The 25,902-nt window shown below is 45.8% G+C and overlaps 1 protein-coding gene across 3 annotated transcripts in view; it reads left to right on the plus strand.

The window, feature by feature from the left end:
• Positions 1 to 25,902, plus strand: part of SLC36A4 (solute carrier family 36 member 4) — a 250,901-nt gene that overhangs the window by 100,062 nt on the left and 124,937 nt on the right. The window contains exon 11 of one of the 3 annotated variants that reach the window (XM_045020021.1): positions 8,820 to 9,342. The exons of the other annotated variants lie outside the window; for them this stretch is intronic. Coding sequence (XP_044875956.1) covers positions 8,820 to 8,821 — 2 coding nt within the window. The 3' untranslated portion in view covers positions 8,822 to 9,342. Of the gene's footprint in view, positions 1 to 8,819; positions 9,343 to 25,902 lie in introns of those variants that run through there. 3 annotated transcript variants of the gene reach the window in all.

Genomic DNA, 25,902 nt, shown 5'->3' on the forward strand with positions numbered 1-25,902 from the left:
ACCAGCTCTGGCGCCCCCTGGATGGCACCTGCGTGATGCGGTATAAGGGGTGCTGCTGGCTCCCCTCACCCTCAGTTCCTTCTTGCTGCCAGTGACGGTGCTGGAACATCTACTGCTTCGGCTAGCGTTGTTTCGTTTTCTGTTTTTGTGAACTTTGAAAACCTGTAATATAGTTGTATATAGTTAGTAGTTTCTTAGTTACCCTTAATAGCAGATCTCAACTTCTAGTTAGCCCCAAATGGGACTCAGCTGGGGGATGGGGCATGCCCCGGTCTCCAGGCTTTAAGCCCTGCGATCGCTGCAAGCGGCCTATGCCCGTCAGCGATCCACATAACAGTTGCCTAAGGTGCTTAGGTGAAGGGCACATAAGTACAAGTGCCGTATCTGCAAGTCCTTTAAACCTAGGACAAAGGACCATTTGAAAGCGCTCCTAATGGAGTCGGCACTCACTCCAGCACCAGAGCAGCAGTCCGACTCTGCACCGAGCATCGCGGCCTCTGTTTGCAGTGCTCCGCTGGCACCGGTCCCCCTCCACGGCTCCGGGGAAGAAGCTGAAAAAGACAGGGAGGGGAAGATCTTCTACCTCCCTGAAGGGAAAGGAGAGGGCTGGGAGTGAAACATGACCCATGCTGGGTAGCTCAACACCCCCTTCAGGAAGTCGGGCCCCAGGTTGTGGTGCAGGCCCTAGCCAGCTTCAGGTGCTGTTGACGCCCAAAGCTCTTTGAGTGGCTCAAGAGATCCTGGTGCCACCCACATCTGCTTCTGCAGTATCCCAGTCTCAGGGAAAACTCGTGTTGGGACCTATGCATGTGTCCCCGCCTTAGCGGTACCGATCCCCATCAAGAAGGACATCCCGCCATCACTTGCCTGCCCAAAGCCGTCATGCCTCAGGACTGGAGAGGCAGGCTCATCAAAGCCCTCTTCAGTCCCCACACTGAAGGAACTCAAGGCGTACCTCGCTAGTAGATTGGTGCAGACCCTATGAAGCATGCGCCACCCGGCAACAGCTCTGGGACCAGCCCCAACCGTCTCCAGGGGCCTGGTACCGATCCCAGGACCGATTGGACACCAGACACGGACAATTGCCGGGCCATCATCACTTGTCTCCAAGAAGGAGGAAGCCCTACTCAGGACGATCCCCACGGCAACTGGCCTGTAGTAGCTCCTGGTCCCGTTTGATGTCCCGATACTGGTTGAGTAGCGTGAGGCATGGATCGCCAGATATCCGACACAGATCCACTGTATGCTGTCAGTCCCTGAGAGCCAGACCAAGACAGTCTCGCTCGGATAGGTCGGCTTCGGAACGCAGCCGCTGGCACCGGTTGGATAAATGCCACCGCTCAGCCTGATCCTGGTCGCCTGGTACCGACCACTCCGCTGGTAGCTCCAGCTTGGAGCAAGGTTCCCTGACTGCAGGACAAGCCCTGGTACCGGCGGTGCCAACTACATTATTGGCACCGAAACCTATCCCATGGCCTCAAGCACAGTGGCTGGCGCCATGGGACCCGTGGAACCCTTGGGAGTTCACCAAATATTCCCAGGCTGCCTGATCAGTGTCAGGAGCCTAAGAGAGGCCAGTGGCCTCAGTATCCCATCCCCCTCTGGTGCTTTAGGCTTCGGGGGGTAAGACCCCACAGGTTCAGGAGGACCCAGGGGAGCAAGCTGCTGGACCACCAATGGATGCGGAGGTTCCCGGGGCACCAGCATCATCCTCATCATTGCTGGACGAGGCTATCACGGGGCCCCCTCACCCAGTTCCTAAGGATGACGCCAAAGCGCACCAGGAACTTTTTAAGAGGGTCACTTCTAGCCTGGGGCTTCAGGCAGGGGAACTGAAAGAGCCCTCGGACTCCCTCTTTTACGTCCTCTGCTCCTTGGCTGCTACCAGGGTGGCTCTACTCCTTCATGAAGGGGTTTCCAAAATCACTAATGCCCTGTGGCAGACCCCCTCTTCCCTGGCCCCTATCTCTAAAAGGGCTGATTGCAAGTACTTCATGCTAACCAAAGGGCATGAGTACTTATACTCCCACCGAACCCCTTGTTCTCTTGTGCTTGAGGCGATTAATCACAAGGAGAGGCAAGGACAACCCGGGGCCACCCCCAAAAATAAAGACTTGAGGAGGCTGGATCTCTTTGGATGTAAGGTTTATTCATCTTCCAGCCTTCAGCAATCTCTCCTTGGCTGATATGACTTTAATATGAGGCAAGCCCTGGCCAACTTCAAAGGGTCACTCCCTGAGTCTTCCAAGAAGGAATTCCAAGTGATCCTCGATGAGGGCATGACTGCGGCCAGGACGGCCGTCCAGGCAGCATCTGATGCTGCTGCCTTGCACCATGGCTTCCACTATCTCCATGCGGCACGTCTCTTGGCTGCTCTTCTGGGTTGTCCACTGAGGCCCAGCAGTCATTGCAGGACTTGCCCTTTGATGGCCGAGCCCTACTTGCGGAGCAAACAGACAGCAAATTGCATGGCCTTAAGGACTCCCACACCACCATGAAAACCTTAGGTCTTTCCGTCCCAGCTCCAGTGCATAAGCGGTTCAAACCGCAGCAGCCGCAGGGCCAGGAGAGTCAGCCTTGGCAGGACCAGCCTCATAAACGAGCCAAAGATTACAAGTGCCACCTGAGCCACCCACCTCCACCCTCTGCCCAGTCAGGCTCAACCCGTAATAAGCAGGGGGCCATTTTGAGGGTGCGCCTGAGGGTGACCTACCAGACTATTCCACAGATCCATCTTTCCTAGTGTTCTCCGATTACCTTTCCCCTTTCCTCCTGGCATGGACCGCTATAACTTCAGACCGCTGGGTCCTCAGCACAGTGGAACGGGGTTATACCCTCCAGTTCCTTTTTACCCTCCTTCCCACCCACCTTTCCCTTCCCTCTTCAGGGACCCCTCTCACAAGAGTCTCCTTACGCAGGAGGTAAAGGGGTTACTGCAGCTGGGTGCGGTGGAAGAATCAAGGGTGTTTACCAAGTGCATGTCAGTGGTAGCGGCTTACTTCAGGTTCTGGGGTATCCAGATCTACCCATACCTCGATGACTGGCTCATCCAGGGCAGCTCCAGGTCTCAAGTCCAAAGGGATGTCATGGTGCTTCAAGCTATGTGCCACTCTCTGGGCCTCCTGGTGAACAACAAAAAGTCAACGTTAGTGCCAATGCAGAGGGTAGAGTCCATCGGAGCGATCCTCGACTCTACCTGTGCCAGAGCGTTCCTGCGGCTGGAAAGGTTGGCGAACCTCATCGCGGAAGCCTCCGTGTTCCCTCTGACTACAGACAGGGTCTGTCTGCACCTGGTGGGCCACATTGTAGTGTGCACTTACGTGGTCCTCCAAGCCAGGGTCCGGATGCGGCCCCTGCAACAATGGCTGATGATGATCTATTCCCAGTCCTGAGACCTCCTGGAGAAGATTGTTACCATTCCCAGTCGATACTTACCTCACTGAGATGGTGGACCAACTGCAGGACAGTCCTGGAAGGAGTTCAGTTTGACAGCCACCCTCACTCCATCGACTTGGTGTCGGACGCCTCGGACCTCGGCTGGGGGCACATCTCGGCAACCTCCAAACACAGGGGATGTGGTCCCCAGAGGAGGCATGGTTACACGTAAATGTCAAAGAGCTCTGAGCAGTCCGGCTGGCATGCGGAGTCTTCTTGCTCCACCTGTCGGGCAAGATGGTACGAGTCCTAATGGACAACAGAGCCTCAATGTTCTATATCAACAGACAAGGGGGAGCGCACTCGTCGGCTCTCTGTCAGGAGGGACTCCGTCTATGGGACTTCTGCATCAGCCATGAGATCCACCTGGAAGCTTGTCACCTTCCCGGTGTCAGGAATACGCAGGCAGAACAGCTTAGCAAGGACTTTGCCTGCATGATTTTCCAAAAGTGGGGAACTCCCCAAGTGGATCTGTTCGCTACCAGACAGAACAGGAAATGCCACTGATTTTGTTCTTGACAGGGTCTGAGCAAGGACACCTTTTCCAATGCCTTCCTCCTGTCATGGTTAGGGAGCCTGATGTACGCATCCCCTCCGATTCCACTCATCAGCAGGGTCCTGACAAAGATCAAGAGAGACCAGGCGCAGGTTATCATGATTGCCCTGGTGTGGCTTCGCCAGCATTGGTTCGGCACATTCATGTGCCTGTCAGCAGCCCCTCCCTGGCCCTTACCCAACCAAACAGACCTGCAGTTGCAGGACCGCGGCTGGCTCTTACACCCCAACCTTGGGTCCCTCCACCTCTCAACATGAATGCTGTGTAGCTGAACCCGGAGGAGCAGACCTGTTCAGAAGGAGTCTAAAAGGTCTTCCTGAAAGGTAGGAAGCCCTCAACTAGACTGACTTACCTTGCCAAGAGAACAAGATTTTCCTGCTGGGCATCCAAATGGGGCATCTCTCCCTTGCGTTCCTCCATACAGGCCATCCTGGATTACCTGCTCCATTTGAGGAACCAGGGCCTGGTGCACACTTCCATTAGAGTGTGTCTTGTGGCCATCTCCGCTTTTCACCCACCAATCCAAGGACAGACCATGTTCTCCCACGACATGTCAGGTTCTTGAAAGGGCTGGAGAGACTCTTCCCGTGGGTGTGGGCTCCCATCCTGCAGTGGGATCTTAACTTGGTCCTCTTTAAGCTCACTGGGCCACCCTTTGAACCGCTGGGTTTCTGCTCCCTTTCCCATCTGTCATGGAAGGTCGCTTTCCTGGTGGCGGTGACGTCAGCGAGATTGGTCTCGGAAATTAAAGTCTTGACCTCAGAACCATTGTACACCATCTTCTACAAAGACAAGGTTCAGTTGCGGCCCCACCCGGCCTTCCTGCCAAAGGTGGTCTCCACCTTCCATATGAACCAGGACATCTTCCTTCCAGTGTTCTATCCCAAACAGCACAAGACCAGTGAAGAGAGGTGTCTTCATGCCCTGGACATCTGGAGGGCCTTGGCTTTTTACTTTGAACATACCAAGCCTTTCCGTAAATCAAATCAACTCTTCCTTGCTATAGCGGATAGGAGGAAGGGTCACCTGGGTGTCCTTGCAGAGGATTTCCAATTGGATCACCGGACCTGTTATGACCTGGCGGGGAGTTCCGCCACCGCCAATTGTCAGAGCCCACTCAACGAGAGCGCAGGCGTCTTCGGCGGCCTTCCTGGTGCACATCCCTATCCAGGACATCTGTAGAGCCACAATGTGGTCCTCTGTCCACACGTTTACCGCTCATTATGCGATCACTCAGCAGGCCAGGGATGACACTGGGTTTGGCAGACCTGTGTTGCAATATACACGTTTGTGAATTCCTACATACCTCCAGGGGTACTGCTTTGGAGTCCTCTAATATGGAATGGACATGACCAAGCAGTCGAAGAAGAAAAGACAGTTACCTTTTCCGTAACTGGTATTCTTCGAGCTGTGTTGCTCGTGTCCATTCCATGACCCGCCCTGCTTCCCCACTGTCGGAGTTTCCGGCAAGGAGGAACTGAGGGTGGGGAAAGCTGGTGGCGCCCCTTATACTGCTGCATGCGGGCACCACTCCAGGGGGCGCCAGAGCCCGTCCCCTATGGATACTGCTGAGGGAAAAAATTCCGGCACCGGTGCATGTGGCGAGCACACACACCTAACATGGAATGGACATGAGCAACACATCTCGAAGAACACTAGTCACGGAAAAGGTAACGGTCTTTTTTTTGGCTTTTCCCACTACTTTAGCCCTGTAGAAAATGCAAATTAGCAGGATGGGAGGCATGATAGTTTTGTGGCTAAGGCATGGAGCTGGAATTCAAGAAAGCTGCATTCAGTTCCTGGCTCTGTCACTGACTTCCTGTGTTACCTGGACGTGTCACTTAAACTGTACGTGCCTCAGTTCTCCATCTGCAAAATAGGGATAATACTTCCCAACGACATAGGGGTGTTTTGTAGCTAAAATCATTAATATACTGTGAGCTGTTATTGGTATTACAGTAGTGCCTAGAGGACCCAACTCAGATTGGAGCCCCTTTGTGTTAGGGCCTGTGCAAACATATGAGGCAAATTGTTCCTTTTACATTGCTTTCTAGTCCCATTTAAATCAATGGGATTACTCATTTGATTAACTGCTCGCTAAGGTGGGAGGTGTTCACTGCTTGACCTCATACCAAGAGACAGCCTTGTCCTGAAGAATTTACAGTGTGAGACCTTGATTCTGCAGAGACTGAAGCAAGTACTTAACTTTGCAAATAGTGAGTGGTCCCCTTGACGTCTTTGCAGAACAGGAACCGAAATAAACAAAACAAAATGTGAGAAAAAAGAAATGTCCTCTTTTTACAGAAAGGGAACTCAGGCACAGAATGACTTTCCCAAGGTCGCATCGCAAGTCTGTGGCAGAGCTGGGAATTAGAACACCGATCTCATTGCCAGTCCAGTGTCTTAACCGTAACACCATCCTTCTGGAGTGCAACAAGCTTCCATGCAGATAAATCAGTTTTTGAGCTGTCATGCCAGATTGTTCCTTCTGTCACATATCTGAAAATCCAGAGTAATGGCAACAAAGTCAGTTACTCCTATGACTTTGATGGAATAATTCTAGATTAACACAAATCTCAGGGCAAGGTTTGCCCCCCTACATATATTCTTCCTTTAAACATGTTTTATATATTTGTTTCAGCAAATGATGGAGAGTCATAGTTTCTATTCTGCTTGCAGTAATTATTCATGAATCAAATAAATTTTGTGATAGCAAAATATGAACTTGTTGTTTTTCTCAAAGTTAGTGCTTTTTAATTTCATGGGTTTTTCCAACAAAATTATCTAGATTATCTTTTCTACTTAAGTAAAATTTTATTTTGAATCACAATACTGTGCTGTGAACTGGTTATTAAAGAGCAATTTTCTGGTAAAGTGGAAGCTAACGGGCTAATCCTCTCTCTAAGCAGTCCATTTTTTAATTATAAAACTCGCTGTTTACAGCAGACACTTCTAAAGTTGTACATGTGCTACAGAGTTTTCTCTTAGCGTGTCAGTTGAATGTGCTGCCTGCTGATACACCATATCCCGGTACACCAATTTTGATAAAATGATTGAGCGCAGACCGCCTGCAGTTCACATGAATAAAACACTAGCAGGTGCCAAAAGGTGTTTTTCTATATCTAAGCTTCTGACTGTACCCGCTGATTAGTACTAATACAGTCTGTCTTGTTGAGCCTTTGTGTCATGCGGTACATATTTATACTGGATGCAGCTCAGCATGCTTTGATTCTGTATTCAGAGCCTGAAGCTTATATTTGTGGAGCATTTTGGCTGACATTTGGGGCAATATTTCAGAGAGATCTTATCCAAAGAGCTTAAATGAAATGGTAACCTATGACCCACTTGGCTGAAGGGGCATTATTTCATTACTAAGGCCGTAATTGTGATATTGTGGAAACTGCAGATTCTGCAATATTAGGCTTCTACCTCAGTTTTGACAGCGGGAACCCCACTATGTGCAGGGCTGACATTGGGAGCCCTGGCCACCCAGGGGCTGAGAGCAGAAGCCCCCAGTGAGACCCTGGCTGCCCCAGAGCTGAGAATGGGAGACCCCACTGTTAGTCCCAGGTGGCTGCTCTCAGCCCTGGCCCTCGCTCTCAGTCTCAGGCGGCCGACAACGAGAGCCCCCTTTCTCAGCAGAAAATCACGGAAAAGTAATAATGGAATTTATTTCCACAAATAATAAGGTCCATTATTACTTTTCTGCAATTTTACATAATTTGTCTGCAACTCAGCTGTAATTTTTTGACAATCATCCCTCAATTCAAGTAGGGCCTTATTCATGCCATTTTCCATGTGTTTTATCCTGGTGGTGCCAATCTCCTTTTGGGATCCCCTTTGATATAGGGAAGCATTATTATGCCCGTTTTAAAGATGGGGAACTAAGAGGCTAAGTAATTTGCCCAAAGTCCCACAGGAAGTCTGTGGCAGAGCAGGGAACAGAACCTGGGTCTCCCACGAACCCAGCTAGTGCCCCAATCACTGTGCCACCCTTCCTCCTTCAATGAGAAGAACGTTCTAAAGTTCTGAGTGCTGTGCCTGAAAGCTAGTATTTCATAGAAAAGATTTAGAGGGATTTTCCTAGTACAGAACCTTTCGCCCATGTTGATGTTCTATTTAGTATGCTGATAACTGCTCTAGAAAAGCCTGTGTGAGACCAATTTAGTGTTTATGCTTTTTTTTCATAATTCTTCTTACCATGATTATTTACTAACACACTTATTTGTGTTGCTGTAACTTCTTACACACAGCTTAACTTCTCCCATTTAATCTCAGGGTGTAGTTGTAATGTTCAATGGGGTATAGCACAAGTATTACTGGGATGTTTTAAACAAACCTATTGAATTCACTTCTGTATCAAGCAGAAGGTGAAGTGAGGGATGGAGGAAGGTGGTGTATGAGAATAGAGAGAGGTACATTTTGCTTAATTTCATGTAAACTATTGTTGTATGTAAAGTAAATAAGGTTTTTAAAATGTTTAAGAAGTTTCATTTACATTTAAATTAAAATGCAGAGCCCCCCGGACCGGTGGCCAGGACCCGGGCAGTGTGAGTGCCACTGAAAATCAGCTCGCGTGCTGCCTTCGGCACGCGTGCCATAGGTTGCCTACCCCTGGTATATACGGTACTTTGTTTTTGGTATTATTCTCTTTTACCGTTCAAAAATATATTAAAAGCATTAACTTTTTAAAGCTCTATGATGTTGAAAACTGTGCAAAAAATTTCCTGCCTTTCCATTGTTTGTAAAGCCAGAAGATGAAAGGCATTTTTGTGTTCTGAATCAGATCATTTATCCTTTTATTATCACTTCTGTTGTTTTGTGGCAGGAATGTTACACATTTGGAGGAGTTATCCAAAGTGCTATGTTTAAAGAGTTGAGCATGTCGGCATGACAGATCTAAAAACTCACCAAGAATACCTGATGTGTATGGATTTCAGTGATTATTTTTGATTATTTTGATCGATACACCAGATCCTCAAAAGAAGGATCTAAGAAGACTGTAAGAAAAGGAAAGAGACAGGAATTTTAAATCTTAGGTACTGCAGGTTACTGTTAGATACGTTATTGTAAAATTCCACAAACCTGTACCATGCTAGTAGAGAGCAGAGGCAGGGAAAAATACATCTTGGGCTGTCAACACAGGAAAAGAATTGATTATTATGATCATTTTGGCACAACGAAATTTTGTCTATGAGTATTTGAACTGTTGCTGTCTTTTCTATGTTTTCTATCCTTATTAAGAAATGTAATATTCTGTTTAAAATATGTAGATTTTTCTGTTGTTGTGTCTTTCAAGTGAACACATTTTCCAATTAAAACATAACTAAGCCAGCATTTTTTAAGTTATGGTGAATTTTGTAATGGAAACAAGGAAATTCAGGGGCTCCATGCAGCCATTAAATTAAAACTTTCAAACACACCTAGCTCTCATTGACATTCAGTGGAACTTTGGCTCATACGTGTCTAAGAGAGTTTTGAAAATAGGACTTAGGTTGCTACGTAACTTAAGTCATTTTGAAAATTTTATTCAAAGATTCTCCATATGGCTTTTTAAGACGTCCCAAACTTAAGCTGACTCCTTTGCTCAGTTCTACATCCCTCCCATAGCTACCAGGTTTTAGATGGCTCCACGTGACATGTTATGCAAAATGCTTAATGATTTAATTTGCATATATGCAAATTTGCACAGCCATAAACTTAATCTTAAAATCAATTGTGTGGATATAGTGTTGATGAAAAGTGTAACCTTGTAAGCCCTGGTGAATGAAGCCCTTAGTTTATCTATAGGGCTATAGCAGGGCAATCTGCTTACGTACACTGTATTACTGGCATGCCTCAACCCTGATCTGTGGAGGGTGCACGCTCTAAAGGTAATAGAGGTACTTCAGTGTGCATGGCTGTAGACATGGGGACTCACCCCTGCAGGGCCTCCTGCTGGTGATCGCCTGTCTTCTGGCCCCCATGTCCCTCCTGGACCCGGTGCCCCTTTCTCTAGGTGCTGCCCCTTGGCAAGAACCCCTCAGTCTTGGGGTCTCCCCTCCCCAGGGAACCCCCCACCCACTATTCCTAGCTTGCCTTAGTATAAGGCTACTGCCAGTCATCATCTAGCCCCACGCCCTGGGGTAGACTGCAGTATCAGCCTACTCATCACTGGCAAGGAGGGTTTGGACCTGCTGCCTTGGCCTACCCCTGGGCTGCCCTCTGCAATCCCTAGTACCCCTTGGCCTTCTGCTAGGCCGCAGCCTGGGGCTTTCCAGGCTGGAGCTCCCCAGCTCCTCTGCCTTTCCCCAGCCCTGCTCCACTCTGGTACCCTGTCTCTAGCTCCCTGCAGCCAGGCCCTTCTCTCTCTGAATACAGAGAGAGACTTCTCTGCCTTTATAGGGCCAGCTGAATCTGTTTGGGGCGTGGCCCCAGCAGCAGCCACTTTCCCCAATCAGCCCAGCCTAAAAGCTGCTTTCTCCAGCCACAGCCCCCTCCCAGGGCTGTTTTTAACCCTTCAGGGCAGGAGCTGGGATCCACCCCGCTACACAGGCTCATGCATTTCTTGGCCTTTCTGCTCAGTACAAAGTTTGGGGATGAATTTGTGACATGGGAGCTTGTCAAGGTTCCTCCCCCACTCTGAACTTTAGGGTACAGATGTGGGGACCTGCATAAACACTTCTAAGCTTAACGACCAGCTTAGATCTGGGTTCGCCGCCACCATCCAGATTCCTTAGTGTCTGGAACACCCTCTTTCCCCAAAAAACCTTCCCCTCCCTGGGTAGCCTTGAGAGGCTTTTTCACCAAGTTCCTGGTGAACACCGATCCAACCCCTTGGATCTTAACACAAGAAGAATTTAACCATCCCCCCCTCCATTCCCCTACCAATTCCTGGTGAGTCCAGATCCAATTCCCTTGGATCTTAAAACAAGGAAAAATCAATCAGGTTTTTAAAAAGAAAGCTTTTAATTAAAGAAAGAAAGAAAGGTAAAAATCATCTCTGTAAAATCAGGATGGAAAATACTTTACAGGGTAATCAGATTCATAGAGACCAGAGGAACCCCCTCTAGCCTTAGGTTCAAAGTTACAGCAAACAGAGGTAAAATCCTCTCAGCAAAAAGGAACATTTACAAGTTGAGAAAACAAAAATAAGACTAGCACGCCTTGCCTGGCTGTTACTTACAAGTTTGAAATATGAGAGACTGGTTCAGAAAGATTTGGAGAGCCTGGCTTGATGTCTGGTCCCTCTTAGTCCCAAGAGCGAACAACCCCAAAACAAAGAGCACAAACAAAAGACTTCCCCCCACCAAGATTTGAAAGTATCTTGTCCCCTTATTGGTCCTTTTGAGTCAGGTGTCAGCCAGGTTTCCTGAGCTTCTTAACCCTTTACAGGTAAAAGGATTTTGGTGTCTCTGGCCATGAGGGATTTTATAGTATTGTACACAGGAGGGCTGTTCCCTTCCCTTTATAGTTATGACAGAGCTCTAGCCTAACTCACCTAACTCATCTCATGTAGGGGTCACCAACCATCCATTAGATGGGAGCAGACCTACTGAACTGGGCTGGATTCAAACTGGAGAGGCTCTGTAGCTAAATAGAAATGTCCTGGAGCATCTAGTCCACCAATAAGTGCTAATGTTGTATCTTCAACCAATAAGGCTTGATTTCTTGAAACATAAATTTATTAAATGAAATTCTGACCTATTTGGAGCTTACACAGGCAGGGTCTCCCACTCTCCGAACATGTAGGCAAAATATCCCCCACACCATTCTGTCTCCTGCAAACACACACTAAAATAAAGTGCCCCTCACTGTCCTTGCAGGAGCAGACAGTGTTATTCAATATGCAGACACACAATAAGGCCAATATTAATACAACATTCCAATTGACATTAAATAAAATGCTTTGCAATATAAAATAATTTCAAGAATTACAATTATTTCAAGATCCTCACTCTAAAGTAAAAAATGGGATCCTAGAGGTGCATATACTACATTAAGGTTGCAAAGTCAAGTTCTCAAAAGTTAGGATACTTATGCAACCTTAATTCTCTCCCTTTGGAAATATGTAATATGATACAGTCATTAATAACATGATCATTCACAATTTTTTTCCTGCATTGGTGGTCAGCAGGATGTGACGCCACAACACGGACCACTTCCACTTGTGCGAAAGGAGAAACTGGTAGAAGAAGTAGGCTTTTATCCTCTGTGTGAACCAGCGCCTACTGGGAGGGGACACATCACACTTTGACAGTGGGTTACGTAACTATTTTTTGAGATAGCAGTGGAATGTTGGATTTCAGGATTCCTGAGTTCTACGCCTGTCTCTGGGAACAGAGTGTGTTGTAGTGATTAGAATAGGAAGCATGTTCATTTTGAAAGGCATTGTAGCTGAGTGGATGAGATTTGGCTTCATTGTATTGGAGACCTGGATTATAGTGCCTGAGGTGACTTTATGCAACCTCTCAGGGTGCCTTATTTGTAGAATAGGGTGGGGGAACTGATAAGTGCCTGCCTTCAGGAATGGAAAAATGAGAGCTTGGCCAATAACAGGGGGTTGTGAACTACGCAGAAATACTTACAACATTCAGTGGAAGTGAAAATGGAATTCATAGATTTTTGGATCTTAGTTCAAAGCACCTTGTCCTAGGCAAAGGATATTCTGTGGAGTCTCTATCTCTAGCATGTGCCATTTTACCTGAGGTAGGGAGCCATACATATTAGTGTCATGGGGAGGGCAAAAGAAAAACTTTTCAAATCTTCTCTCCACTCCAGGTTAGGGTGAAAAACTGCACTCATCTTCTTTTGTCTTCTCATTTACGCCCCACCATCATGATTTAATGTATTTATTCAGTGTGTGTTATTGTAAACACTAAACTGTAAGTTCTGCTTAACAAGAATAACATCTTATTTTTCTGCCTGTAAAGTGCTATGTACACCTACAGCATTACAGAACTAGTACTGTTTGGCAGGGTCTAGTGGACTGAGCTTATTACAGTAATGTCAGAGTAAACTCAGGTCTACACACAGAGTGATTGTAAACCTCAAAGGTTTTGGCTTGAATCATGCTGGGATTGTTTAGTGGAGAGGCTGGATTCTGCAGTAATAAAACATAAACTAAATTAGGTATTGTCTAAAACAGGGATCAGCAACCTTTGGCACGCAGCCTGTCAGGGAAATCTGCTGGCGGGCCAGGACGGTTTGTTTAGCTGCAGCATCTGCAAGTTCGGCCCGGTTTGCTGTTCCAGACATTTGACTACAGAGCAGGACACTTGACTACATAGCAGGACAGAAAAGAAATACTCCCAGTTCAAAATAATTTATCAGTCTGACATAATAGTAATAGTAATATAGTTTGATTGTGGCTCTGCTGTAAAGTCGTGTTTAACATTCATATATAATCAAATCCATTTTGCTCCATCAGCTGCTCAGAACCATTTTTCGCTGCCCCCAGGAAAATGTTGTAAATTAGATGTGGCATCTTGGCCATGTCTTCTGTGAATACATTTTAAAATGAAATTCTTACAATCAAGGAATAACTTATAACTCAGACAAGGTATTAAGGTGGCAGAAGAAAGATCAAGAAGTCAGTTAGAGTTGAATTATAATTTAAGAAGCTCAGGAAAAAATAATGTCATTGCATTCTTAAAAGAAATATTATTTTCATTCTTATTTTGTTTCTTTTTCTTATGACTCATCTCATAGCCTATGCTGTGCAAGGTGGATAAGATAATGACCTGCTTCGATGTTCAGCCACTAAAACTACCCTCTGTTATAAGTAAGCTAATAAAGGCCATGCACTGTAACCGACTTGCACAGGTGAACAAATCTGGGTACAACTTGATCTACAACAGCTAGTGCTCAAAAACCCCATGTGACTCCATATATTGTTGCTATGAGACAGCGTTTCTCAAACTGGGGTCCATGAACTGCTGGGGGTCCTTCAGGGGGTCCGTGGCCCTCACTGATAAACTCCTCCCCCTCCCTTCCTCAACTCCTCCCCCTCCCCCTATCTCCCGGAGGCTACTGAAGTCAAACCGGGAGATTTTAGCCACTAAAAATCTGGCGGTGCAGCGGGTCTAAGGCAGGCTCCTTACCTGTCCTGGCTCAGCACCACTCCCGGAAGTGACTGGCACATCCCTGTAGCCCCTGGGCAGAGACAGGAGGGTCTCCATGTGCTGCCCCCGCCCCGAGTGCCGACTCCGCAGCTCCCATGGGCTGGGAACTGCGGCCAATGGGAGCTGTGGGGGCAGTGCCTGCGAGCAAGGGCGGAGCATGGAGACGACCTGGTCCCCCTGCCTAAAAGCCGCTGCCAGAGAGACATGCTGGTCACTTTCAGGAGCCACTCAAAGTAAGGATCCTCAAGGAATCCATTTTGAAGCACTTGGAGGAGAGGAAGGTGATCAGGAATAGTCAACATGGATTCACCAAGGGCAAGTCATGCCTGACCAACCTGATTGCCTTCTACGGTGAGATAATTGGCTCTGTGGATATGGGGAAAGCGGTGAACCTGATATATTTAGACTTTAGCAAAACTTTTGATACAGTCTCCAATAAGGCAGCAAAGAGTCCTGTGGCACCTTACAGACTAACAGACATATTGGAGCATGAGCTTTCGTGGGTGAATACCCACTTTGTCGGATACATGCTTTTACAGTCTCCCATAGTATTCTTGCCAGCAAGTTAAACAAGTATGGATTGGATGAATGGACTATAGAGTGGATAGAAAGCTGGCTAGATCGTAGGGCTCAACAGGTAGTGATCAATGGGCTCAATGTCTAGTTGGCAGCCGGTATAAAGCAAACTGCCCCAGTAGTCTGTCCTGGGGCCGGTTTTGTTTAACATCTTCATTAATGATCTGGATGATTGCATGGATTGTACCTCAGCAAGTTCGTGGATGACACTAAGCTGAGGGGAGAGATAGATATGTTGAAGGGTAGGGATAGGGTTCAGAGTGACCTAGACAAATTGGAGGATTGGGCTAAAAGAAATCTGATGAGGTTCAACAAGGACATGTGCAGAGTCCTGCACTTAGGACGGAAGAATCCCATGCACTGCTACAGACTTACAACACTCCTCCATAATGATATTTCCCTTTTTTTACAGTATTACACTGTTGACTCAAATTTAGTTTGTGATCCACTATAACTCCCAGGTCCTTTTCTGCAATACTCCTTCCTAGGCAGCCATTTCCCAATTTGTATTTTTGGAATTGATTATTCCTCTCTAAGTGTAGTACTTGCATATGTCCTTCTTTATTTCATCCTATTTATTTCCGACCATTGTCAAAATCAAATCTAGAACAGCCTCCCTTCTAGTTTTTTGTAATCATAATAAACAAACACAGAAATTCTCCCTAGGAATTGTTTTAGCCCAAATAATTGTCCTTCTGCATGATATCAAAATTATAAGGGATGCACAGAAAATAAATAATTGATAAAACTAACATGAGCACAGTGCTTGATATCAACATAAAGTAGGAATATCTATGGAAATTGGTAACTAATGTGTAGGATGGCTTTTTAAAATTCACTGAATGTGACTCTTAAAGTTATTTAAAACAAAGAGGACCACAAATCCTAGAAATACTAAGCCCTAAGAAAACAATTGGAGAGGCCTCTAAAAATATTAAATGCTGGAGAAATCATACATAAATGATTCTAAATTATAATGAAAATTCAACCAATACTTTGAATTTAGGTAAGTCCTCTTTTAGTGCCCTTCACATACTGATGTAGGGAAATGTGCTCTTCACAGTCATAATTAAGTCGTCCTGAATTACTGGAGAAAGAAATTATTTTCTTTTGTTACTGCTGAATAAGGCTTCATTTCTAATGCAAAGAGCTCTCCAAAAAGAATTGCCATATGAGCATAAGAACTGAATAGAATAATGTTGCTATGGTTTAGAAAGGGTTTGATTTGACCTGTGCTGTGGTATAGCAGGCTACTCCACAACTCTTGTAGTGTCAGACTAGTATCACTTCTCCTCTAATTGAGATTTTTCTCTATTGAAGTGTTATTCTTATTGATGGGTGGCTGGAAGGAATTGCATAGTGTTCAACATTTAACAAAAAATACAGTCTGGGGAAATGTCACATTAATTTGGAAATCATGTGATCTTCTTTGGAAAATTGTTTGATAGCTAGGCCCCCCTTCTATTGAGGGTGCTTTGGCCCCACCTCTCACATGCTTCATCCTGGTCTTTGTGATCTGCCTAGTACCAAAGGAATGCAGCTGTCGCAATAGATCATAGATTGAAATTTGGTCTTTGATGTAACTGGAACTTGATCCAATAATTGCTTTGAAAATTGGGACCAAGACCATAAACTGGCATTGGAAGCTGACTGGGAACCAGTGGAGTGATTTGAGTATGGGCGTGATGTGCTTCTGGTGGTCTAAACCATGAAGACGGCTGCCAGCCACCCCGTACCTGCAGAAGTCTGTGCGTCATCTTCACATTCAGCTTGTGATATAAGCAGTAACAGTAATTCAGTCTGGTATTGACAAATGTATGGATCATTGTGTCCAAAACCTTGTCTGGGAGGAAGGCATCAAGTATCTTAGAAAGCTGAAAGGAAAAGCAGGCATTTCTGAAAACTGATGCAGCCTGGTAATTGAAGCTTAGGGAAGAGTCAAGCAGGACTCCAAGCCTTCAAGCAGCCCTAACAAATGGGGGCTTTATGACTTTGATGTAAGGGGGAGACAATGCCTTAGCCAGTTCTTTGAAGCAGTTCCCCTTTCTGACCAGCATCACTTCAATTTTGCCTAGATGCAGCTTGTGCCAGCTGCTCGTCATCCAAGAGCTAATTTCCTGTAGTACTGGTGTTGGTTCAGCAGAGTGAACATGACTAGAGGAACACAGGTCTTTTAGAATCAAAGAACATCAGGGTTGGAAGGGACCTCAGGAGGTCATCTAGTCCAACCCCCTGCTCAAAGCAGGACCAATCACCAGACGGATCTTTAGCTCAGTTCCCTAAATGGCCCCCTCAAGGGCTGAACTCACAACCTTGTGTTTAGCAGGCCAATGCTCAAATCACTGAGCTATCCCTCCCCCCCACTAGAGTTTTCTCTGTGCTGTAGCCTGGTCTGAACCCTGATTTGGAGGCATCCAGGATGTTGGCTATTGTCACATGTTGGAGCATAGTGGTTACTGTAAGAGATACGGCAGTTTCCTGCCATATCCTTGAGATACCTAATTGAATTAAATTTAAGAGATCTGGGGGTTCAAATGACTATACTGAACAATATGTCAGACAAGAATGATTTCTGGAACAAAAAGTATTAAGTGGTTTTCCTGCGGAATATGCAGGGAGAGGTGACTCCAAATTCCCTCTAGATTTGCAAAATTCCTTTTGAAGCTACACCCTGAGGAGTGGGTCTGTGTCTGCTGATCCCCTGTTGCATGAGGCTAAGATCAAAAGCCTAAGCTGTATAAATGAAAGACTGAACTACTCATGGTTGTTCTAGTTCTGAGTCTGAGACAATTATGAACTTGAAACCATGGGGAAAACCCAATCATGGGTTTTGAAGGATTGACACCTATCAGAGATGGCGGTTGTAGTTGGGGTGACCTTTGGTAAGCTCTTTAGTATGCTTGCTTAACTTCATTACCCAGAAAGATAATGGAACAAATAATCAATCAATCAATTTGTAAGCACTTAGAAAATAATAAAGTGGTTGTGACAGGGTGTGCATACCCTGCACTGGTCCTGAAGGGATTAACCCCAACACTATGGGCAGAGGAATTCCCGCCCCTCAGACTGTACTGGGCATGCTACAAGTGCTATGCTAGTATAAAAGGAAGCAGCCAGGCTCAGTCTGGGTTGACCGCTGGAGAGGAAGGTCCTTTGGTGGAGGCTCCAGCTGAGGAGCCGTCACAACCCTTGCCTGCAGGAGCCGGAGATCACAAGATCCAGACAGGAGATCTGTGGCCAATGGTGCCTCAAGGAATTATCTGCACTGAGGAGACCAGAGACCCCGATGTCCCTATTGACTGCAGCTTCAGGAAGCGTAGTAGGAAGTGACCCAGGGAGGGTGAACGAGTGGTAACTCCTACCCATCTGAGATCAGCATGTTTTGGTGGGATTCCCTGCTGACCCAGTGGCAGACCACTCCATCACTGTTAGGGCCCTGGGTTTGGTTCTAGTGGACTCGGGTGGGCCCAGGCCCCCCTAACTGGACTGCTTCCTTCCTGGTGACAGCCCCTTGGGTATTGGCCACGAGGCCACACAGCGCTGTACCTGAGGGTGGCTATATGGACTCTGGCCATTAGGCCACGCTATCCTGACTCGAGGGCTATGTTATTGAATCTGGCCACTAGGACATGCTGCCCTGAACTCAGGAGCTACTGTATTGGCTCTGGCTATTAAGCCACGCTATCCCTGTGGTATTGACACTGGCCACTGGGCCACACTCCCCTGAACTCAGGGGCTACTGTATTGACTCTGGTCACTAGGTCATGCTGCCCTGAACTCAAAGGCTGCTGTATTGATTCTGACCTTAGACCTCATCATGGTGAGGCACAAGACAGTCTGGTAGACAGTAACCGCATTATCAGCATACCCACTGTCCACCCCGACAGGCAGGGCCGGTGCACGAATGTTTCGCGCCCTAGGCGAAACTTCCACCTTGCGCCCTCCCCCCTCACGCCCCTGCCTTGAGGCGCCTCCCTCCCCCGTGGCAGCTCCCCCCTCTGCCCTGAGGCGCCCCCCTTGCGGCAGCTCCCCACCCTCTGCCCTGAGGCACTCCCCTGCCCCAGCTCACCCCTGCTCCGCGCACGAGCACCCCGAGCATGCCATGGCTGCTTCACTTCTCCTGCCTCCCAGCTTCTCCTGCCTCCCAGGCTTGCGGCGCCAATCAGCTTAGGCGCTGCAAGCCTGGGAGGTGGGAGAAGTGAAGCAGCCATGGCGTGCTCGGGGAGGAGGCGGGGCAGGGGTGAGCTGGGGCGGGGAGTTCCCCTGCGTGCGCCCCCCCCCCTTACTTGCTGCAGGTGACCCTCCCCGCGCTCCTTTGCCCCAGCTCCCTCCGCCTAAATGCCTTCGGTGACCGGGGCGGCTGAAGATCCGACCGCTGCGGTAGCGGCCGAAGAAAATGGCAAGCCTCAAATGCCAATGCTAAATGGTTGCACCGTCCCTGGAGACAGGGTATGCATACACCATTACAGTGATAAGTAACAGTCAACATGGATTTTTTTCAAGAGCAAAACATGTCACACCAACCTAGTATCCTTCTTTGAGAGGGTAACAAGCCTTTTCATTGGGGTAAGCAGTAGATGTGATATATTTCAATTTAGTAAGGCTTGTGATACTGTCTCACATGACCTTCTCATAAAGAATCTAGGGAAATACAGCCTAGACAAACCTACTATAAGGTGGGTGCAAAACTGGCTGGAAAACAGTACTCAGAGAGGTAGTTATCAATGATTCATAGTGAAGCTGGAAGGGCATGTCAAATGGGATCCTACAGGGATCTGTCCTGGGTCCAGTTCAATTCAGTATCTTCATAAATGATTCGGATAATGGCATAGAGAGTATGCTAATAAAGTTTGGAAATTGGAGATGATACCAAGCTTGGAGAGGTGGGATTGCAATGCTTTCGAGGATAGGATTAGATTTGAAAATGATCTTGACAAACTGGAGAAATGGTCTGAAATAAATAGGATGAAATTCAAGAAGGACATATGCAAAGTACTACACTTAGAGAGGAATAATCAGTTCCACAAATACAAAATGGGAAATGACTGCCTAGGAAGAAGTACTACAGAAAAAGATTGGGGGATTATAGTGGATCACAAGCTAAATTTGAGTCAACAATGTAATTCTGTAAAAAATGGGAAACATAATTCTGGGTTGTATTAACAGGAGTGTTTTAAGCAAGATGCGAGAAGTAATTTTTCCACTCTACTCTGCGCTGCTTAGGCCTCAACTAGAGTATTATGTCCAGTTCTGGGTGCCGCATTTCAGGAAAGATGTAGATAAATTGGAGAAGGTCCAGAGGAAAGCAACAAAAATGGTTCAAGGTGCAGAAAACATGACTTTAGAGACACTTAAAAAAATGAGTTTGTTTAGTCTGGAGAAGAGAAGACTTGGGGGGGGGGGAGGAGGACACAGGACCTGATAACAGACTTCAATAGCATAAAATGTGTTTTTAAAGAGGAGAGTGATAAATTGTACTACTTATCCACTGGGGATTGAGCAAGAAGTAATGGGCTTAAATTGCAGCATGGGAGATTTAGGTTAGATATTAGGAAAAACTTCCTAATTGTAAGGGTAGTTAAGCACTGAAGCAGATTACCTACAGAGGTTGTGGAATCTCCGTCATTGGAGGTTTTTAAGAACAGGTTAGACAATCACCTGTCAGGGATGTCTGGATAATACTTAGTCCTGCTCAGTGCAGGGGCCTGGACTGTATGACCTATCGAGGTCCCTTCTCAATCCCACATTTCCATGATTCCATGTAAGTTTTTTTATCATTTTTAATGTTTTTTCTGCAATGCTTTCCCCTTAAGAATAAATGTGCTTGCTTGTTAAGAGCTGTGTGATAACTTATAACTGCAGGCCATCGTGCTGTTCATAGCCTCTGGAAAGAAAGCAGAGCATATACTCAGGCCTGTTGATGCAGTGTGACTTTCTGGGAATATTACACTGTAAACAGTGAACTTTGCAGACTGGAAAGATCCTGGTTGGGGGAAGAGAGAGAGAGAGGTGTCTATCCAAGAAAGGCGATAACTGAGGAACTGGGAGTTTAAAGTTGATGCTTGCCCCAAATAACAGTGCTTTGCCAGTAAAAGTGTCTAATGTAAACCGGGTCTGAGGTACAATGTGATGAGTTAAACATGGCACAGGCTTTAAAGGTGAATTTTCTCTCTCTTATCATAGTCTAACTTTTAAAAATTATAATAGTGCAAAAAGAAGGTGAAAACAAAAGAGGCCAACTATTTTGTTTCTGTACTCATTAGTGCCACGTACTACTTTTTCGAGTGATGTCATAGCTATAGGAAATATATTGACATACACCCAGACCTAAAGTATTTTTAAAGCAATATGACAAGTTTTTGAAGTGTGAATATGGTTGACTATCAGATAATGTCAACATAAAATAATTTTGGTAGTCAAAAACCAGCTATGTGCTTTTTGGTGGTTGTGGTTGCTTGGGAGGATTAATCAAGCCAAACATGAATAGAAATATCTTTATGAAATGTTTGATTAATTTTTAGATTTATATAGTGTTAGGAGCCTAATATCCTACAGTTGGTGTGAGAAGACATAGGTGGCTAATTATTTCCTGATGCTAATACAATATAGGTCTCCTATTGCTGATTTTAAATGTTAGCAATGTCTTACAATACATCGCTACCTCGATATAACGCCACCCAATATAACACGAATTTGGATAATTTGGATATAACGCGGTAAAGCAGTGCTCCGGGGGGGGGGGCGGGGAGGCGGAGGCGGCTGCGCACTCCAGTGGATCAAAGCAAGTTCAATATAACATGGTTTCACCTATAACGCAGTAAGATTTTTTGGCTCCCAAGGACAGCGTTATATCAAGGTAGAGGTGTACTATTTATGCAGAGTCCCATAGAAGTTTCCTGTCTATCAGAATCACATATAATTTACTAGAGAGACAAAGGTAGGTCTCTTTTAAAAGATATTACCTCACCCACCTTGTCTGTCTAATATCCTGGGGCCGACATGACTACAACAACACTGCATATAAGTTGCTGGCAGCCATTGGGTGTGCATAGGATTTGGGCAGGGGTGAAAGTAACTGAGGACACTTACCAGGGCGGGGTGGGTCTGGCCCCTGGAAGGGGTCAGCATCCCCCAGCCAGCCCTTCCAGGCCACCTGTCCCGCGCTGCCCGGGGCTCCCGTATTGATTTAAAGAGCCCGTAGCCCCAGGCCCTTTTAAATCGCTGGCCCCAGGGAAGCTGCTCCCTTTGCCCCAACGTCAAAGCGCTGCCGCAGCAAAGGACCATCAGCGCTTTAATGTCCCTGCCCCTTTTGCCTCCCCTGTCAGTGGCTCTGCTGGTATGGACCCTACCAGCAGGGCCGCCGACGGGGGGAAGGGGCAGCGCTTTAAGGATGGTCCTTTGCCGCAGCAGCTCTTTGAGAATCCTTAAAGCACTGCCGCGGCAAAGGATCATCCTTAAAGTGCTGCCGCAGCAGCGCTTTAACATTGCTACACCTTCCTTTTCCCCCTCCCCCCCGTCGGCAGCCCTGCTGGTAGGGTCCATACCGGCAGAGCCGCTGACAGGGGAGGTAGAAGGGGCAGGGACATTAAAGCGCTGCCACATTAGTGCTTTAATGTGGGCTGGATGTGGGCCTGTGCGGGTTCTTACCGGTACAGAGTACTGGCCCGTACCGGCTCACTTTCACCGCTGGATTTGGCGTTCCTATTTCTTTGATGCAATGTGGATGGGGTAATGGTGTGATCCAGAAGATTTTAAACTCTACCCCCAATAATTGCCTTTAGAAGATGGGAAGGGAACCCCAAACCTCCTCCTGGGCTCTTCAAGAACCATCATGCCCCTTCATCTTCTAGCAGACTGGCAAGATTATGTCTAAACCCCCTCTCGTTTTCTGAATTCTCCTGGAGACAACCTTAGGGGTTGTCATATTCATACTCAATACTCTTCAGCAATAGAGAGATTGTCCATAAGGGATTTCCCTAGCTTAGACACCAACTATGGTTAAAGGACAAGTCCGGCATATGTATGTAGCAATTTAGTCCCAATGCTAGCAAAGAATAGGGATGAAGGCAAGCTGCTTGCAATCTGCCGTCTAACCCTGTGCTCAGTCTAGCAGATGGAAGAGGGACCCCCCTCATCTGCCTTCCCAAGAAAGCTGTTGAGAGGGGAATGGAACTAAAAGTTAAACAGTCTTCTTACCCAGGAGATAATTCAGAGTGTGTGTGTTAGGAAGGGTTATTAGCATCCTGCTGTTCTCTGTTGCTGCTGCAGTGTTGTGGAGAGATGTTTTATAAGTCAATGTGTTAGGTTGATTGGTAATACTAGGTTGACAGGTCCTTGAGCACATAAATTACAATACAGTCTTTAATCACATGATAACATACTATTTTTTCCATAATACCCTTGCCTCACTCAGTGCACAAGATGGATGCTCAGCGGAAGAATTGAGGGTGAATGGGCAAATATAAACCAGGCATTTCCTCACTTTCGAATGCTTGACTTTGCAACTTAAATAATATTTTTAATGGATTTTCTTTGGTACATAAGTACTTATTGCTTGTCTTGAGTGTGTCATCTCTATTTTATTTGATTTCCATTAATGAAAAAAAAACTAGCCAGTGTGCTTTTCCTTTAACTTAAAATGGGTAAGCATAGTCTATTAAAAATAAAATATAATTGTAGAGATAACTTTGCAACTTTAATGTTCTTTTAAAGGGTGTGTGTGTGTTTGTGTGTTAAAATGTAATCTTCAATATAGGAGAAAAGAACTGTATGAATGTGGTTTATCTTTTTGGAAGGGATGAACTATAGGAAAGACTACGATGTAAAACTGTAGAATACTTCTGAAGTGACTCAGTTTGTAGAAATGTATTCAGTAACATTAGCCTAGGGGGAAAAATAACACATTAAACTACTCTGCTTCCCTTTGAATTAAGCTGAAATTGCAGATTTAACAAATTACATACTCTATAACTCACTGCTTTGCTTTGGCCAAGTTTAACTGTGAAATTATTTGTCCTGATTGTATATATTTCTATTTATTGAATTAAATAATAAGCTACTGATATGGCAGGGATAAGGAAGTAGGGTGATGTAAAAATCCTGCATAATGTTATAGTACATGGAAACTTTAAAAAAATACTTTTAATATTAAGAGACGTATCCAGGAAAAAGGTGAACAATTTGAATAAATAGCTGTAGCAAAAATCTGAGATCTTTATATACAAGGTGGATTTATGTCTTTTTTTTTTAATTACTAAGCAAGAAAAGACTGGAATTAATAATACATGCCAAACAATATTACTCTCAAATTCAATGTCTACAAGGGATCTTGATGAACAAGTATTCCTGCCGGCAAGCTAAAGACGTATGGGCTGGATAAATGAACTATAAGGCAGATAGAAAGCTGGCTAGATCGTCGGGCTCAACAGGTAATGATCAATAGCCCCATGTCTAGTTGGCAGCTGGTATCAAGCGAAGTGCCCCAAGGATCAGTCCTAGGGCTGTTTTGTTCAATATCTTCATTAATGATCTAGAGGATAGTGTGGACTGCACCCTCAGCAAGTTTGCAGATGACACTAAACTGGGAGGAGTGGTAGATATGCTGGAGGGTAGGGACAGGATACAGAGGGACCTAGACAAATTGGAGGAGTGGGCCAAAAGAAATCTGATGAGGTTCAACAAGGACAAGTGCAAAGTCCTGCACTTAGGATCGAAGAATCCCATTCACTGTTACAGACTAGGGACCAAATGGCTAGGCAGCAATTTTACAGAAAAGGACCTAGGGGTTACAGTGGACGAGAAGCTGGATATGAGTCGACAGTGTGCCCTTGTTGCCAAGAAGGCTAGCGGCATTTTGGGCTGTATAAGTAGGGACATTGCCAGCAGATTGAGGGACGTGATCATTCCCCTCTGTTCAGGATTGGTGAGGCCTCATCTGGAGTACTGTGTCCAGTTTTGGGCCCCACACTACCAGAAGGATGTGGAAAAATTGAGTGTCCAGCAGAAGGCAACAAAAATGATTACGGAGCTGGAGCACATGATTTATGAGGAGAGGCTGAGGGAACTGGGATTGTTTAGTCTGCAGAAGAGAAGAATGAGGGGGGATTTGATAGCTTCTTTCAACTACTTGAAAGGGGGTTCCAAAGAGACTGGATCTAGACTGTTCTCAGTGGTAGCAGATGACAGAACAAGGAGTAATGGTCTCAAGTTGCAGTGGGGGAGGGTTAGGTTGGATATTAGGAAAAACTTTTTCACTAGGAGAGTGGTGAAGCACTGGAAAGGTTACCTAGGGAGGTGGTGGAATCTCCTTCCATATAGGTTTTTAAGGTCAGGCTTGACAAAGCCCTGGCTGGGATGATTTAATTGGGGATTGGTCCTGCTTTGAGAAGGGGGTTGGACTAGATGACCTCCAGCGGTCCCCTCCAACTCTGATATTCTATGATTCTATGAATCTTCAATAGCCACAGGAAACATTTTAGATGATTAACTAAAATCTATATGAGTGAAATTGCCTTAAGCCTCAAAAAGTCTGATTGAATTCTAATTAATATCAGAACCCCATTGCTCCTGAAACAAGGTAAATGTTGTTAAAGCACTTGTGTAGTATCAGAAACGTACGTGCCGCTTTACAAAACTGAATAGCAACAGCCGTGTCTTCACCAACAAGTACTGACTTTTCCTGCTGCTAATGTCATAAGCAGACATGGCATTAGGTTGAATGAGTTTCTCTCAGCTGCCAAAAAATATGAAAAAAAATGGATAATGAGAAGGTGAGGGAACAGAGTGAAAACAAGATTTAGAAAACAAAAATTACAGGAAAACAGGCCAAGATTAGTGTAAAATGGAAACTGGCCCTCATTTTTTTCACCCAGTGAAATCTGTGAAACCAGCCTCACTTTTAAGTGAAATGATATGGTGGCTGCTTGGTATACTTAGAGTAATTTCTAATAATTGAACTAAGTGGTATGCTTAAAGGGATAAAAAGATACCATGTTGCATGGGCCTAATTAATAAAAGGCACTGCAGATAAACAGGATTTCCTGGGAGAAAGTACGTTTAGTTATCAAACTATCACAAGTCTGTAAGGAACTAAAAAAGTATTTGGAAATTCAAATGTTCAGGAGCAATACTTTGTCTGTAATTACAGAAGTAACATCTTTTTCACACTTAGATAGATCATGCTTATTACAGGCTGCAGCTTATAAATATTCGTTTGAGGAGCTATTCCCTTTT

This window comes from Mauremys mutica, chromosome 1 (assembly GCF_020497125.1).
Source record: "Mauremys mutica isolate MM-2020 ecotype Southern chromosome 1, ASM2049712v1, whole genome shotgun sequence".
NCBI lineage: Eukaryota > Metazoa > Chordata > Testudines > Geoemydidae > Mauremys > Mauremys mutica.